This window comes from Abramis brama (genome assembly GCF_963993115.1).
Source record: "Abramis brama genome assembly, chromosome: 23".
NCBI classification, from domain to species: domain Eukaryota; kingdom Metazoa; phylum Chordata; class Actinopteri; order Cypriniformes; family Leuciscidae; genus Abramis; species Abramis brama.
The window spans coordinates 6,710,980-6,725,348 of record NC_139985.1 but is presented as its reverse complement, the minus strand read 5'-3'; the positions used below and the strand labels follow the sequence as shown (position 1 = coordinate 6,725,348).

The following is a 14,369-nucleotide window of genomic DNA, read 5'->3' as shown; positions in this document are numbered from 1 at the left end:
ACACTGTGTGTTTCAGGGTACCTGGGCTACACCAGCGGTTTCTCTCTCAGTTGTATGGTCTTCTTCCTTATTTCGGTATGTTTGCTGACCTTGTCAAAAAAAAATTCACCTAAAATGAAAAATTGTTTTTTGCTTCTCATCTCATCCCTCTATTTTTTTATCATTATTAAAAAAATTATCTGGGCATTTTGCATCATACAACACTTAGTTATGGTCTTTGATATTATTATAAGATATAATATTATAATTGATATATTTGATATATTATAATTGATATATTATTATAAATAATATTATTTATATTATATAATAGTATTTTATGTGAATTTGTGTTATTTTTATATTTTAATTTTAAATGACATTTTTAGTAATTTTGTCATTTGTATTAGTATATTGGTTTTGAAAAATGTCAATTTAGTTAGCTTTCATTTATTTTTATTTCAATTTTATTTTTATTGATTTAAGTACTTCAGCTTAACTTATTCAACTTAACGTAACTTTATTTTATGTTGGTTAGTTACCAAGGCAACATTTCTAATTTTTGTTTAAGTTTTTTAAGTTTAAGTTTTTCTAATGTAATGTAATTTATTTTATTTGAATTTTTTTATTATTTATTATTATGATTTTTTTTTAATGGAAATTATTTTCTTTTATTATTTCAATTAACAAAAACAAATTTTAATAGTTTTAGATTTATTTTTAGTTAACAACAACAACACTGCCTTGAATTTGATTTGTCGAGTAGCGTTCTGAAAGTCCTGATACACAATCCAACAAAACTGACTTTTCACTGTTTTCACTGCCTCCGGTGTCATTCACTTCCAGTTATTTTTAGCTGTACAAAAACAGCTTGTTATGCTGCTTGATATTTCAAACTGATATGTCTTACTATTTTATTTTAATATTAATTATAAACTATGAAGGTAATATGATGCCATAAAGAATCGCATGCGCAGGGTAAGATTTGTGAAAATATACATAACATTGCAAGCGTAAAAATGTTTTATATGTGCAAGAGAAGATTTGTAAAGGTGTTAATCGCCTTTCAAGTGTAAGAAAAAAATATTTGCAGCATTTTACTGTTATTCGTAAGTGCAATTCATGTATTGTGAAACTGCAGCTTCATGCTAACACAAATTAAATATGATCTGTATTCTTCTGACTTCCATTTTTGTGAGTTTTTGCCAAAACTGTAAGCGCAGCTAAAAGAAAGACGCACTGTCTTATCTGCTTATATGGTTAAAGACTGTACAAATCAGGTTATTTCAGGAACTTTTTTGCCCCATGTACACCACAAGTCATTTAGACATTTGCAACAGTTTATTTTTTTACAAAAAGGTTGGTTTTACGTGATCAATCTGTTTTGTAGTTCCTGACTCTGTTGTTTTCACTTGCAAATTGCTGTTCACAGGCTTGCAGTGCTTTTGGCCGTATTTGTGCAAAAAAAAACTTGCCAAAAGTGTAAGCACGGAAAAATGGAAGTCAGAAGAATACAGATCATATTTATTTTGCGTAGCATGAAGCTGCAAACATTTTTCTTTTTCTTACACTTGAAAGGCGATTTATGAATCTTCTCTTGCACATGCACATTTTATTTGCGCTTGCAATCTTATGTACACGATTACAAATCCTACCCTGCGCATGCGATTCTTTATGGCATCATATTTCCTTCATAAGAAACACACTGGTTTGTAGCACAAACAGTTTTACCCTTTACTGTACTTTGATATTCTTTTTATTTCCCTATAGCGGCTAATGCATCGCAAGACTTGCACATTCACAGAAAACAGCTTACTTCCATGTTGAAAAATAAGGTGGATAAGTCAGCTTTTTTGTTCACTCCAGACAGACTCTTAGTCTGTGTTTTAGATGTTACATCGATACGTCAGTTGGCAAAAGGTCTTTCTTTTTGAGTGAGTCATTAAACAATTCATTCCGTCCATTCGAATCGATTCGTTCAATACACTGATTCATTTGTAACTCCACTACTATGTGTTGCTCGGAGACACACTGTGTTTAATTCTATTAAGCTTTGTTTGGAACTGTTTTCATTGGCAGATAAAAAATAAAAAAAGACATTATCTGGCAATATTGTGTCTAAAATATAAGTTACTCAGTATTTACTATTAACAACATGTGCAAGTAAATGATGGGTGTAATTTTCATTTTTGGGTGAACTATCCCTTTAAATCTGTTTCATTCAGATGCCATGTGCTGCTTAGTATTCCCATCATGAAGCAGTACTCTGCTATTTTGACATTTCTTCTTGAATAATGTGCTGAGAGCATGAAAATTTATATTTAATCTTGATACAGTTCCAATTAGCAGTTTAAATCTTATAATAAGTTGGGGGATTTTATGATGTGCTCATCTTTTCCACCAGCAGAATGAGTGTGTGATGTTGTGTGAGAGTGTTTAGTATTTTTAGAGTGGGGTTGTGTTCAGTGCACCTCACTGACCTAGTTTCGGAGGGGAGCTTTAATATGTGCACACAGCTCTCTCTCTCTCTGTCCTCATGCTAGTGTGAGCGTGTGGCATTGGCTGTGCCACATCTTCACACTGGATTCATGAAACCATCTGGTCTTTACACCATGGTCCTGTCTGAATACGATAGCATTGCCTCTCTCTTCTTCACTCGATTCATCATCCCTGCTGTGATCTGAACAAGCACCAAATGACATAATCGCGCCAGAGCCACCCCAATATTCTCTCGCTCTCATCCGACTGGTCATGTGACACAGATGAATAACATTACAGTATAAAGCGGTGTACCTTTCAGGATTAAAGGGGTCATATCATGAGAAACCATGCGAAACAAAGCTAAAATGTAATAGAATATAATTTATGAATTTGTAACTTGTAAATGTCATTTTCAGAACTCAAAAACACCATCTTTTGAAACTAAGCAGTAAACACGATTCATCCTTGGATTTCTGGCATCGGAAAAACAAATAAATCAGCCAATGACAACCCACATTTACATGTCAACATGTTTAAAGTCTGAACCCTGTAAAGCCTGATATATGTCTAATACATTTTTTTTAATGGAGCAGTTTATTGAAACCTTTAGACAAAATGACAAAAAAATTGCATATGTATAATATTTGATACATCAGGCATTTATGGCTTATATAGTATGATATAAGTCAATATGGAGCTCATACTTGGGGAGGGAAAAAAACTTAATTTTATTCAGAGCCCCAAACTGAGCACAAATGTGCAATTTGGTGCAGTTACTGATATTTATATGTCCAAAGAAGTAAGATGAAATTTAAATATCAATGAGATCAATGTCAATGAGATCTTTATTACAGTATAGATGCTTACATAAAATCCATTTAAATATCAGTTGTCACTTTATATCTCCCAATAATGTCTTTGATACTCTAAAATGATTTTTCTAAAAACGTTTATGTTCACTTTATAAAAATCAGATTTCACAGCAAAAAGACAAGTGAACCACGACCTGAAAAGGTACATTTTTAAAATTATACTAAAAGCCCTTTTAATTGCTATAAAAGCATGCAAATGCAATCCATAGCTGAACAAAATGTCCTGGCTAATTATAAGGGACAGAAAGCGGGTTTGAAATGGTCATGAAAAATGTTATGACTTATGATAAGTGGACCCTAAGGGAAAAATGATTCAAAGATATGAACCCTTAAAAACTCATTGTGAGTTTAGCGCAACCTATGCGAGACTTGTTTAGTTACTGAATCTCTTGTCTCCCTCCAGGTGATCTATAAGAAGTTCCAGGTGAAATGTCCTTTTGAGGACTTTACCCATAACATGACGGTGGTGGGCTTTAACACAAGTATCGTGTCTGACCACAGAGGAGTGGAGATGACCCCTGAAAGTGACCCTGCCTGCACCCCTCACCTCTTTAACATGAACTCGCAGGTATGTCATTGCGTAACTTACAATACCAATGCACTGAAATCATGCTGTGACATTCATTCAAATTATGATGAGTCATGTGACATAAGACTTTAAGCGAAATCAAATGGACACACACTGTAGTTCCCAATAATCCGTTGCATGACTTGTATATATGTGGGCTTATATACGCATCAGTCTGGATTTTCAGCTTATGATAATATATGATATTATGTGGTATGTCATGATAATATATTCACATTTCTAAAGCACAGGAAGTTTGGAACCTTTGACGGGCTGTGGTTTTAAAGATTATTGCTGAGTGGTTTGCTAAATTGGGAAGATATGGAAAGAACTGGCATTTTACTACCTCTCTTTTGCTCTCTAATTGCAGGAAAAATGAAACCCATATGAAAATTCTGTGAATGTAGTCTTTGCTCAGCACAGGCTTTGTAAGACGTTAACCAAACAGGTCCATATTTATTCCAGTCTGTGGCCTATGGTCCTTTATTATTCATGTCTCGAGCATTAATGCATCTCCTGCACATACACAAGTGTCAACTCGCACATCGCCGTGTGCAGTTTTCCCACACATGTCCTTTACTGTCAGAGTGTTACGTGTAAAAATCTGTAGTCAGGAGTGTTAAGTTCAGTCTTTCTCTGTGTGCACAGGACCAGCATTTTTAATGAATCCAGGCCTGAGCTCTGTCCAAGTCTGACTTAATCACAGCTACAATTAGCTCTCTGAAATGCTCCACAGTGTTTAATGGGCTTTAAAGTGTGGACTTTGAGTTTTATGGTTGCTGCTGTTGTATCCATGGTGACGTGACGTGGTCTGGTCTGTGTTTTTAATTTTTTTAGACGGCCTACACGGTTCCCATCCTGGCATTTGCGTTCGTGTGCCACCCCGAGGTGCTGCCAATTTACACGGAGCTGCGCAAGTAGGTGGCAAGATCTTTCAAAGTTCTGGAATCAGAGATGAGTCACAGTGTGCATATGGAGGCTATTGCGCTGTGCACCACTACCAATCTTCTTCTCTTTTCGGAGAGCTGTGGTTTACCAGTCTGGAATTAGCATATTTAAACAGACATTACAGGAATATTATGGGTTCAGTACAAGTTAAGTCTAAGCGACAACACTAGTGGCATACTTTTTTCCATCATTTTCTTATAAAAAAGCAAAAATCTGGATTACAGTGAGGCACTTAGTGAAAAGGGCCAATCTGTAAACATTAAAATACTGACTTTACTAGAAATCAAGAAATTATTTCCATTATGCAATGTAATCAACATTATGCCACAGTATTCCTTTAAGTACATACAAGTACGTACTTGTTCAACATTCTATTATAAATAGACATCAGAGTGGTAGAAATAGACCATTAGTATGAATATTTATGCGTTATGACCACTTCAGAGATTTTTTGAGGAGACTGAAATGTGTCTGTAGTGTGTGTTGACTGTATAAACTTTATGAACTGATATTTTTAATTTGTAATGTGCTTAGTCTATCTGTGTCTTATTTTGTCACATCCTTAATATTTTTCTGATTTCAGCCCCACAAAGACAAAGATGCAACACGTCTCCAACATCTCCATTGCGGTCATGTACATCATGTACCTCCTGGCTGCTCTGTTTGGATATCTGACCTTCATCGGTGAGGCCTATTACCATCATTTCCTTTACTCAAGATAGTAGAAACTGAGTACTAAAGAGTGAAAATGTGTACCGCAATGACAAAGTGACAATAAAAATATTAATCATATTCTAGTGGGAATTGGGGACAAGCTATAGCATCAGTGAGTGTTATACAGAGTATAAGCCCGTTCACACCAAGGACGATAACTATTAATGATAATGATAATTATATAGTTCTAAAAATCATTATAAATATAAAAGAACAGCAGAGTCCACACCACAACTATAACGATTACATCTTTTTTGTTCTAGCTGATGAACGATAAAAACATTGACAGCCATTCAGAATCTTTCCTGCTTTAAAGAGCTTGAGCATTTAAAGCGACAGACAGCGCTCTTATAATAAACAGAACAATATCGTCCGTTGGTGTCGACGCTAATATAGTTATCGTTATAGTTATCGTTCTTGGTGTGAAGGGCCTTTATTCTGTTGACAGAGTTAGATGTAGTAGAAATGAAGGGAACAGAATGCATTGGACTATTTATTACCAGACAGAGTATTGTTTAAAAATAGTCAGAGGCATGTGTACACCAGTGGTTCTCAATTCCAGTCCTCGTGACCCACTGCTCTGCACATTTTGTATGTCTCCCTTATTTAACACACCTGAACCAGATCATCAGCTCATTAGGAGAGACTCCATGAACTGAACTGAGTGTGTCAGATAAGAGAGACATACAAAATGTGCAGAGCAGTGGGTCACGAGGACTGGAATTGAGAACCACTGGTGTACACAAACCAAAAATGTAAAAAACGCTGCAGATGGATGTAAAAACATGTCCTATGTGAACGTCCTCTAAGAATAACAATAGAAATGCAGATATTGTGCCAATAATCTGTTTCCAAACGTTAGACAACAGAAGCCGCTGTCGACTGTATTGTAGATAACATTCAGAGTTGGATGTGCTAGGATGGCTAATACAGAATGAATCAAACATCTAGGGGTAGAGGTGAAGAGCAAGGCAAAATTGTCATATGTTACAGAGCATGAAGCAGCAGGGATGGGTAGTTGCCGCAATTATTAAAGGTCATTTGGTCATCCAGGACAGCTCCCTACCTTTTTACACATCAGGAGACAACAGTGTGACTCAGATGAGATGGAGAGAGTGGAGGAGGTTTTTTTTTGTTTCATTAAGACCTGTCAAGATGGATGTGCTGAGTGGTCATTCAAGTTGAGATGTCAGAGTCTGGGTGAGATCAGTGTGACTGCAGTGGGAACGAGGAAGAGTGTGTTTTCTTATTTTAGGCACAAAATATTCACCCTCATGTTCCAGAGCTTTTGAAGTACAAGAAGATTGAGACCTGCTCAGCTACAGGATCAGCATGTGCATGTGCTGATGTCACAGATCTAATCATCTGATTCAATAAATCTGTGTTGGATGCACGGTCATGTTGTAAAAAGTGTTAGCACTCCATCTAGTGGCCATTGTGCATTAATGAAAACTATTACCAGTGTGAGCTGGGAAAGAGTAATGCAGTGGTTCTCAAACTGTCAGTAGGTCTGAGAGTTGATTTAGTGATTAAAAAAATGATATACAAAACCATTAAAAAATGTAGGGTTGTTATGATTTGTTTTTAAATGTTTTCGGAAAATGTCTCTTACTCACCAAGGCTGCATTTTTTTCAATCAAAAATACAGTAAAATTGTAATATTGTGTAATATATTACAATTTAAAAGAACTGTTTTAATATATTTTATAATCTAATGTATTCCTGTGATGATAAAGCTGAATTTTCAGCATCATTACCCCAGTCTTCAGTGTCACATGATTGCTGCCCAAACATTTCAATATTTTTGTGGAAACCGTAATACATTTTCCCCAGCATTTATTTAAAAAAATATTTGTACAATCTCAAAGTCTTTTGATCAATTGAATGTATCCTTGCTGAATATAGTATTATTATATAAATGTAAGTATTAATTTCTGTCAAAAAAAACCCAAACTTTCTGACATACTGAAAATATATAAAATAATTTTAGATGGCAAAAATCCCTAGATTGAATGAATCAACTAATTACTCAACAAATAATGAATTAACTCATTGTATTAACATTCATTTGTGATTAAATGTTTCTGTTTTTCAATTCAGTAAGTGATTCAATTCATTCAAAACTTCTTAGCTAGCAAATATTTGGCTCATTTAGGTTCAATACCTAAAAGTAGCAGTCTATTTAATCTCAGTATTTATTAAAGGAATAGTTCAAAATTAAAATTCTGTCATCATTTACTCATCCTCAAGTTGTTTCAAACCTGTAAGAATTTCTTTCTTCTGATGAACACAAAAGAAGATATTTTGAAGAATGTCGGTAACCAGACAGCTGATGGGCCTCAATGGCCATAGTACTTAAACAACTGTCTGGTTACCGACATTCTTCATAATATCTTCCTTTGTGTTCAGCAGAAGAAAGAAATTCATACAGGTTTGAAACAACTGGAGGGTGAGTAAATTATGACAGAATTTTCATTTTGAAGTTTTTTAGTTTGTAGTCCACAAAGTTTGTTTTACTTTTGAAATGGTCCGCCACCTGAAAAATTTTGAGAACTACTGATCTAAAGCAGTGAGGAACGCAACATAATTTGAATTATTGTTGAATAAACCTTTTTTAATTTGACATTTAAATACAAATTATTTTATTTGTGTGTAGATAAGGTGGAAGCCGAGCTGTTGCACACCTACAGTCGAATTGACCCGTATGACACACTCATCCTGTGCGTTCGTCTAGCTGTGTTGACTGCAGTCACACTCACTGTACCCATCGTGCTGTTTCCTGTGAGTATTACACACTTACACACACAAACTTTACCATTTTAAATAAACTTCATCTTATCCAGTTACAGCTTTGTCGAGGAGTCAGGATTGGATTTCAGTGTCTGTTTTCAATGCTTTGTTATTTCATGTCTTTTCTCAGGTAAGGAGAGCAATTCAGCAGCTGTTCTTCGCAAATAAAACCTTCTGGTGGCCACGTCACATTGCCATAGCTGTCTGCCTCCTCACCCTCATCAACTTACTGGTCATCTTCGCCCCAAACATCCTGGGCATCTTCGGGATCATCGGTAGGTTTGGTGCTCTCGGCTCTTGAGTGATGTTGGATTCTCGATGGATTCTTTTTTCTTTTGAAGTTCCATTAGTGTGAAAAGAGCATGAGAGCAGCGTACTGTTCCATGGCAACCTCAAGGACCTCACATTCGCTTTTATCAGCACATGCATTAAAGTTTCAGACTATAATACTGTACGCACAGTGCCAGTCGTGCATAAATCCCCACCAGCATTATTAATCACCTTTGGAATGTGTATATAATTATCAACAAAGTCCCATTATGCTTTCCCTTTATTACAGTACATGATAGTTTCTCCTGATCTCATACTTAACTCGTTAACACCAATTGTTTTACCTACCTCAGAGAAAAATGGACACTATTGTTCTGTAAGGGCCCGACCACCCTGAGAAATCTCCTTAAATGACTGAGACTTATGTAACTTGAACTGCTTTAACTAAAGATTTTCTGACACATTTATGACTTATTCCTGAGGGATGAATCATGTTAGTGAAGGTTTAGGTTTACATTTAGTAAGTAAGTGTCTACATGTGTTTATTTGTTCCACAGGTGCCACGTCCGCGCCGTGCCTCATCTTTATATTTCCTGCTGTGTTTTACATCCGCATTGTTCCCGAGGAAGATGAACCCATGCGCTCACCGCCGAAAATCCTTGTAAGTACTTGCAGACATACTGTATTCGGTTTCATCCCATTCATCCATAGTGGGATCTGGTTTCTTGCCTCTCTTAGGAATGTTGATGCTTTGAAACCTTTCTAGGCTGAGATTCTCTGAAAACTAATCATTCTAAGTGCTTTGTAAATCCCTCGGGTAAATCTTTGGTGTGACCCAAACTATTGAAAACTAGTAAACTAGTTCACCTCAAGTTACAGCAAACTGCAGGAAGCTGGAGAAGTTCCTGGAGAAATTCTAAGAAATGTCCAGGTTATTTTATGTCCAGCCTTTTTTAGGGCCATTAAGAATTATACTTTTTCTTTTTTTTTTGCATTGTGAGATTGTTTTTCATGACAATCAAGCACATTTCCCCCCTCAATTCTCATTGTTGTGTTTTTTTGTTTTATTTAAAATTGCGTTGAAATTTGCAGTGAAAGTATGCAAATTTTGTATTTATTGAAACACAAATGAGTCAATGCTCGTCCCTGTGATTTCTTGCTCCGCACATAAAGAAGAAAGAAACATTTCTGAAAAACCTTTAAATACATCATTAACAACTTTGTTCAGTTCGGGTCCGTAAAGAAGAATTTTTGTAAATGCGGTTGTCACTACCTGCATTTTCAGGAGTAAATTCGGTTGTAGAATGCAATTGTCACTCCTGTAAATGATTGAACTGTGTCTGTACAGAACAGGATTAAGCCCTAAAAGGTGAATGACTACTGAATTTAGCCGCAGTGTGTACGGGGCCAATGTGTTTCATTTTAAAATCACAAACATGAAAGTGGCACAATACAAAAGAAAATCTTAATCTTTTTTTGTATGCTAATTTTTTTTTATTTTTTAAATTTTATTTATGTCTAATTTGTTTAGACATTTCTTCAGAATATGCACCCAATCAAATTTTTCATTTGCATATTTCGATTACATCATAGTGTTAATAATCTTGCCTCTCTTCTTTTTTTATAGGCTGCTTGCTTTGCCATTTTAGGAGTCTTATTTATGATAATGAGCCTGAGCTTCATCATCATTGATTGGACGTCAGGGAACAGCAAAGGAAACAGTGGTCATTAGACCTCATCCTCTAATGGTTTATGCTTTTTCATTTTATTTTTGGGTCAGTAGTTGGGGAGGATGCAGAATCTCTCACTAGATCAGTCAGTGATCATCACTAGATTCCTAGATTTCAATCAATGCATTATTTGGCCTTGTGACCTGCATGTGCTGTAAATGGGGTGTTGACCCATCTCAGGCCGGCATTAATTCCATTTAAAGTCATGAAAGGGCATGGAAATATTAATTTTAAAGCTTGATATGTGGGGAGAAGATGACCAGAACTAGAAAATCAAAAGCCCGTAATAGTCAGTATGTGCCATAGTAACAGCACATGCAGTATGCAGGGTTTGCAAACAAAAGGGATTTTGCATTCTAACCAAACGGACTGATCAGCTGGTCCAACCTCCCATCCATCCCTTAATATCATGACCTTTCACCTTTACCTCTCGGCCACATTCACAAGAGATTAGAATCACAGTAAGTGCTCAGTTCTGATGGGAGGATTGGTGTTATTAAATTGTTTATTTGATCATATCTCATTTTAGATATAGCAATACTCTGTGCAATAGCTGTGCGATATCTGACACCGAAGGCTGTTGAGGGGCAACACACGACCTCGTCTAGAATCCAGACTTGATTTGGCTGCAGTCTATTACACAATTTCAAATTTATGCAAATTGTACGTATAGAACAGATGTACATGTCACATTTTTATATGGATTTATAATGTTTATCCTTTCTACAATATTTAGAGATAAATCTATTAGCAGGTATATGAGCATACATATATATATATGATATAGAAAATAGAAGAGTATTCCAATTCATCTGGTCCTCTCAAGGATATCTATCACATCCCTTTACAATATTTAACTGTTCAGCTTAAATGCCATCTTTAAAAGATTCAGATCTAAATAATTATGGTGAAAGGCACGTTTTGAATATTTGAATAAATACTGCTGGTTGCAGTGGGAAAGCACAGATTGGAAAGCACAGTTAATCGTAGGGTCAGTTTGTAATGGTCTCATGAGTCCTACTGACAGACTGATTTTGAAAGACTCTGGATTTATAAGCAGAGAAAACCAAAAAAGAAAAAGAAAAAAAAACATTCACAGGGTCTTCTCCTTGATTGGAGAAACAAATATTGTGCATTGGTGCACATAAACGTTTTAGTTCCAGGGCAAATGGCGTAAATGTGGGTAAATGTTGCTCAGTGGAAAGCTGATCGTATTAAAATGTTGCTTCTAGTTATGCTATTAACCGAACCAGACGGATGATTTTGGAGATCGGTTCACGGTCAAAGGGTCATTTGGCGATTATTGAAACCTTAAACTGTAGCACTTTCATTTGAAGCACAACTTCCGCTCAATCTCTTGACCTAGTGACCCAGTTACGACTTATGACATAATCATAGATTAATAATATATTTTGTAGACAGATATATGAACAAAGCATATGTACTACTAACTGTAAATTGTTTGAAGGAAAAAAAAAAACAAGTAATGTGTGGATGTTTAACATGGTACATCATGAATATTTTAATCTTTGTAATTGAAACTCGTCATCCTAAAATACTATAAATCAAGCACTTACTGGCCCATAATGATCTAAGTGGTAACACTGTGGTGTTTTATTGTGTGTGAATGTGTGCGTTCTCTCCTCTTTATGCTTACGGAGAAAGAATATTTCAGTCAGTGAATGTACTGTAATGGACTGTCTAAATGAGATGTGCATTTAAATTGTGGTACTTTTTAATTAATTTTGTCTGTTTAATTAATGTTTAATGGATAGGCCAGCCACACATATAAATAAATCATCATATCTGTGAACCAGTATCAGCATAATTACATATATTGATATCTTCTTTCAGTGTTTTAAATGTCTCTGGTGCTGCATCAAGGGCCTGTCTGACAGCAAAGGCACTGTAATATATTCCAAATTACAATCTCTACTTCCTTTTCCAGGCTGTTAAAAAAAACAACAACAACAAAAAAAAAAAAAAAAAAACAACATCCTTGTTTATCATGACCAGATGCTTCATTTCCCTCTTTGTGGTGTTTTGTTTTGGATATACAAAGAGAAATGAGTGATTTACTGAAGTGCATCAGTGAAATAACCCATTGAGATCATGGTTAATTTTTTTGGTAAAGAAGCCTTTATTTGTGTGTTTTGGTGATGGTGACATGTTGTCTGTAGTGGTTTAATGCCTCACACACCAATGTGGTTTCTCAAGCACAAAAGTGTCCCATTGTTTTAGCAGTGTATGTTGATGTGTGTTTACAAGCCTGAAAACTAAATGTGCCAGTTGTTAAAGAATTGCCAGTATCTGTCCTTATCTAATGGCTCAAAATGATTCCTGATTGCTGAAGATGAGTTTGAAACAAAGGATCATTTCACTCAAAAATCATATATATATATATATATATATATATAGAGAGAGAGAGAGAGAGAGAGAGAGAGAGAGAATTTCTTCTGAATTTGGAGTGAAATTTCATAGAGTGTATCATTGATTTCATGATGATGCTGAGTATTTGATTCCTCTCTGATGTATCCACTTCATAAATGATTGATTTAATGATGAAGGTAGTTAACCAGTTAGATCTTATTAACTTACTATCATATAGCACAAAGTAGACATTTTTAGCATCGATGATGAATCATGCATACATACTTTTCCCTTTAGAAGTACAATCCGTGATTGCTGCAACTATAACATTAGCAGCGGTGCAGCAGAAACTGCCCTGACCAACAAGATCCCCCATAATGCTGTTCTTCCATCCCCAGACTTTCACACGCACCGCTTTTGTAGCTTCCGAGCTGACGCCTGGGCTGACAGCAGCACTTTTTAAGCACCTGCAGATTGTATGATCTCCAAATCTGCAATGATTCACAAAGTAGCAGAAGGGGGATGCATTTAATTGTCTTTTTAGCAGTTGTGTACTTGTGTCCAGTCAGCGTGATGTTTCCCTTGTGATGTAATGAAAGTGTCATCTGTTTGTAACAGTTTATATGAATTCATTACTTACATGGCAGCATTTATAAATAATGTACATAAATGTAAACCCTTTATATTATAAGCACATCTATAGTTTATATATTGTAAATAGTCAGATGATGTTTAGTCGATGATTAAAACGTAATAATTTTTAAAAATGCTTTTTAAAAAGCCAGTTTATGTCTTTATTTTCTTTATTCTCAGTATCGAGTACATTGCTGGCATTTAATGTACTGTAAACAATGTTAAAATAAAAAAAGAATAAATAATATTCATTCTTTCTTGGTTCAGTCTTCACAGGTGTATTTCTTATATTCATGTGAGTGTTTATATGATGTCTCTGTGGCTCATTGAACGTGAACAATATGAATAAATGCTCTTTCGTTTAGCAGATCTATATATAAAACAACCTACATACACTAATTGGAGGTTGAGTCACAGTTCTCTGAAAGCAGATCTGACATCTCAAGTTCCTGGGATCAAACCTCCTCTTTTTTGCCACTCTTTTGTCTCTTTTCCTTCTTGCTGATTGTCCTCTTAAGTCTAAAGCTGTTGATGTCAAAACAGAATCTTGCCTTGAAGCAGCAGTTTCCTGAAAACGTTCACACGATGTGTTTCCTCTCATGTGAGAAAATGGGCAGTACATTTGGTTAAAAAAATTGTTACAAAAACCCTTCCAATCTGACACAATCTGAATTCCAAAAAGATACTCAGTTTTAATGTATAATGTAATCACCTCAATAGTTTTGAACTAATTATTCCAATTTTGTTTCCAAAAGCTGTTTACCTAAATGTGTAACCTGAATCCATAAAGACACCATGAATATTTAATTTGGTACTTTTCCCACAAGGAAATGATGCAATTGTACTTTTAACTGTTTTGTTTACATGCTGAAGTTTAGCGTAAGACAAGCTAGGAGAAGCTAACATTAGCTTGGAGGAGAAACGAGCAGTTTCAGCTTTAAAACTCAACAATCAAATAATCAATCGATCAATAATATACTTTAATTAACGTTTTAATTAAAGAAATGACTGATA

At 35.3% G+C, this 14,369-nt stretch overlaps 1 protein-coding gene across 4 annotated transcripts in view; it reads left to right on the top strand.

Moving 5' to 3' along the window:
- The window catches only part of slc38a3a (solute carrier family 38 member 3a), a 50,280-nt gene extending 37,960 nt beyond the window's left edge, over positions 1-12,320 (top strand). For 3 of the 4 annotated variants that reach the window (XM_084101068.1, XM_084101071.1, XM_084101069.1), the window contains exons 10-17: positions 17-75; positions 3,736-3,900; positions 4,738-4,817; positions 5,432-5,532; positions 8,219-8,343; positions 8,483-8,627; positions 9,180-9,283; positions 10,250-11,420. In XM_084101068.1, coding sequence (XP_083957194.1) covers positions 17-75; positions 3,736-3,900; positions 4,738-4,817; positions 5,432-5,532; positions 8,219-8,343; positions 8,483-8,627; positions 9,180-9,283; positions 10,250-10,354 — 884 coding nt within the window. In that variant the 3' untranslated portion in view covers positions 10,355-11,420. Of the gene's footprint in view, positions 1-16; positions 76-3,735; positions 3,901-4,737; positions 4,818-5,431; positions 5,533-8,218; positions 8,344-8,482; positions 8,628-9,179; positions 9,284-10,249 lie in introns of all 4 variants that reach the window. The other variant, XM_084101070.1, reaches the window with a different exon arrangement.
- The last annotated feature ends 2,049 nt before the right edge of the window (positions 12,321-14,369 follow it).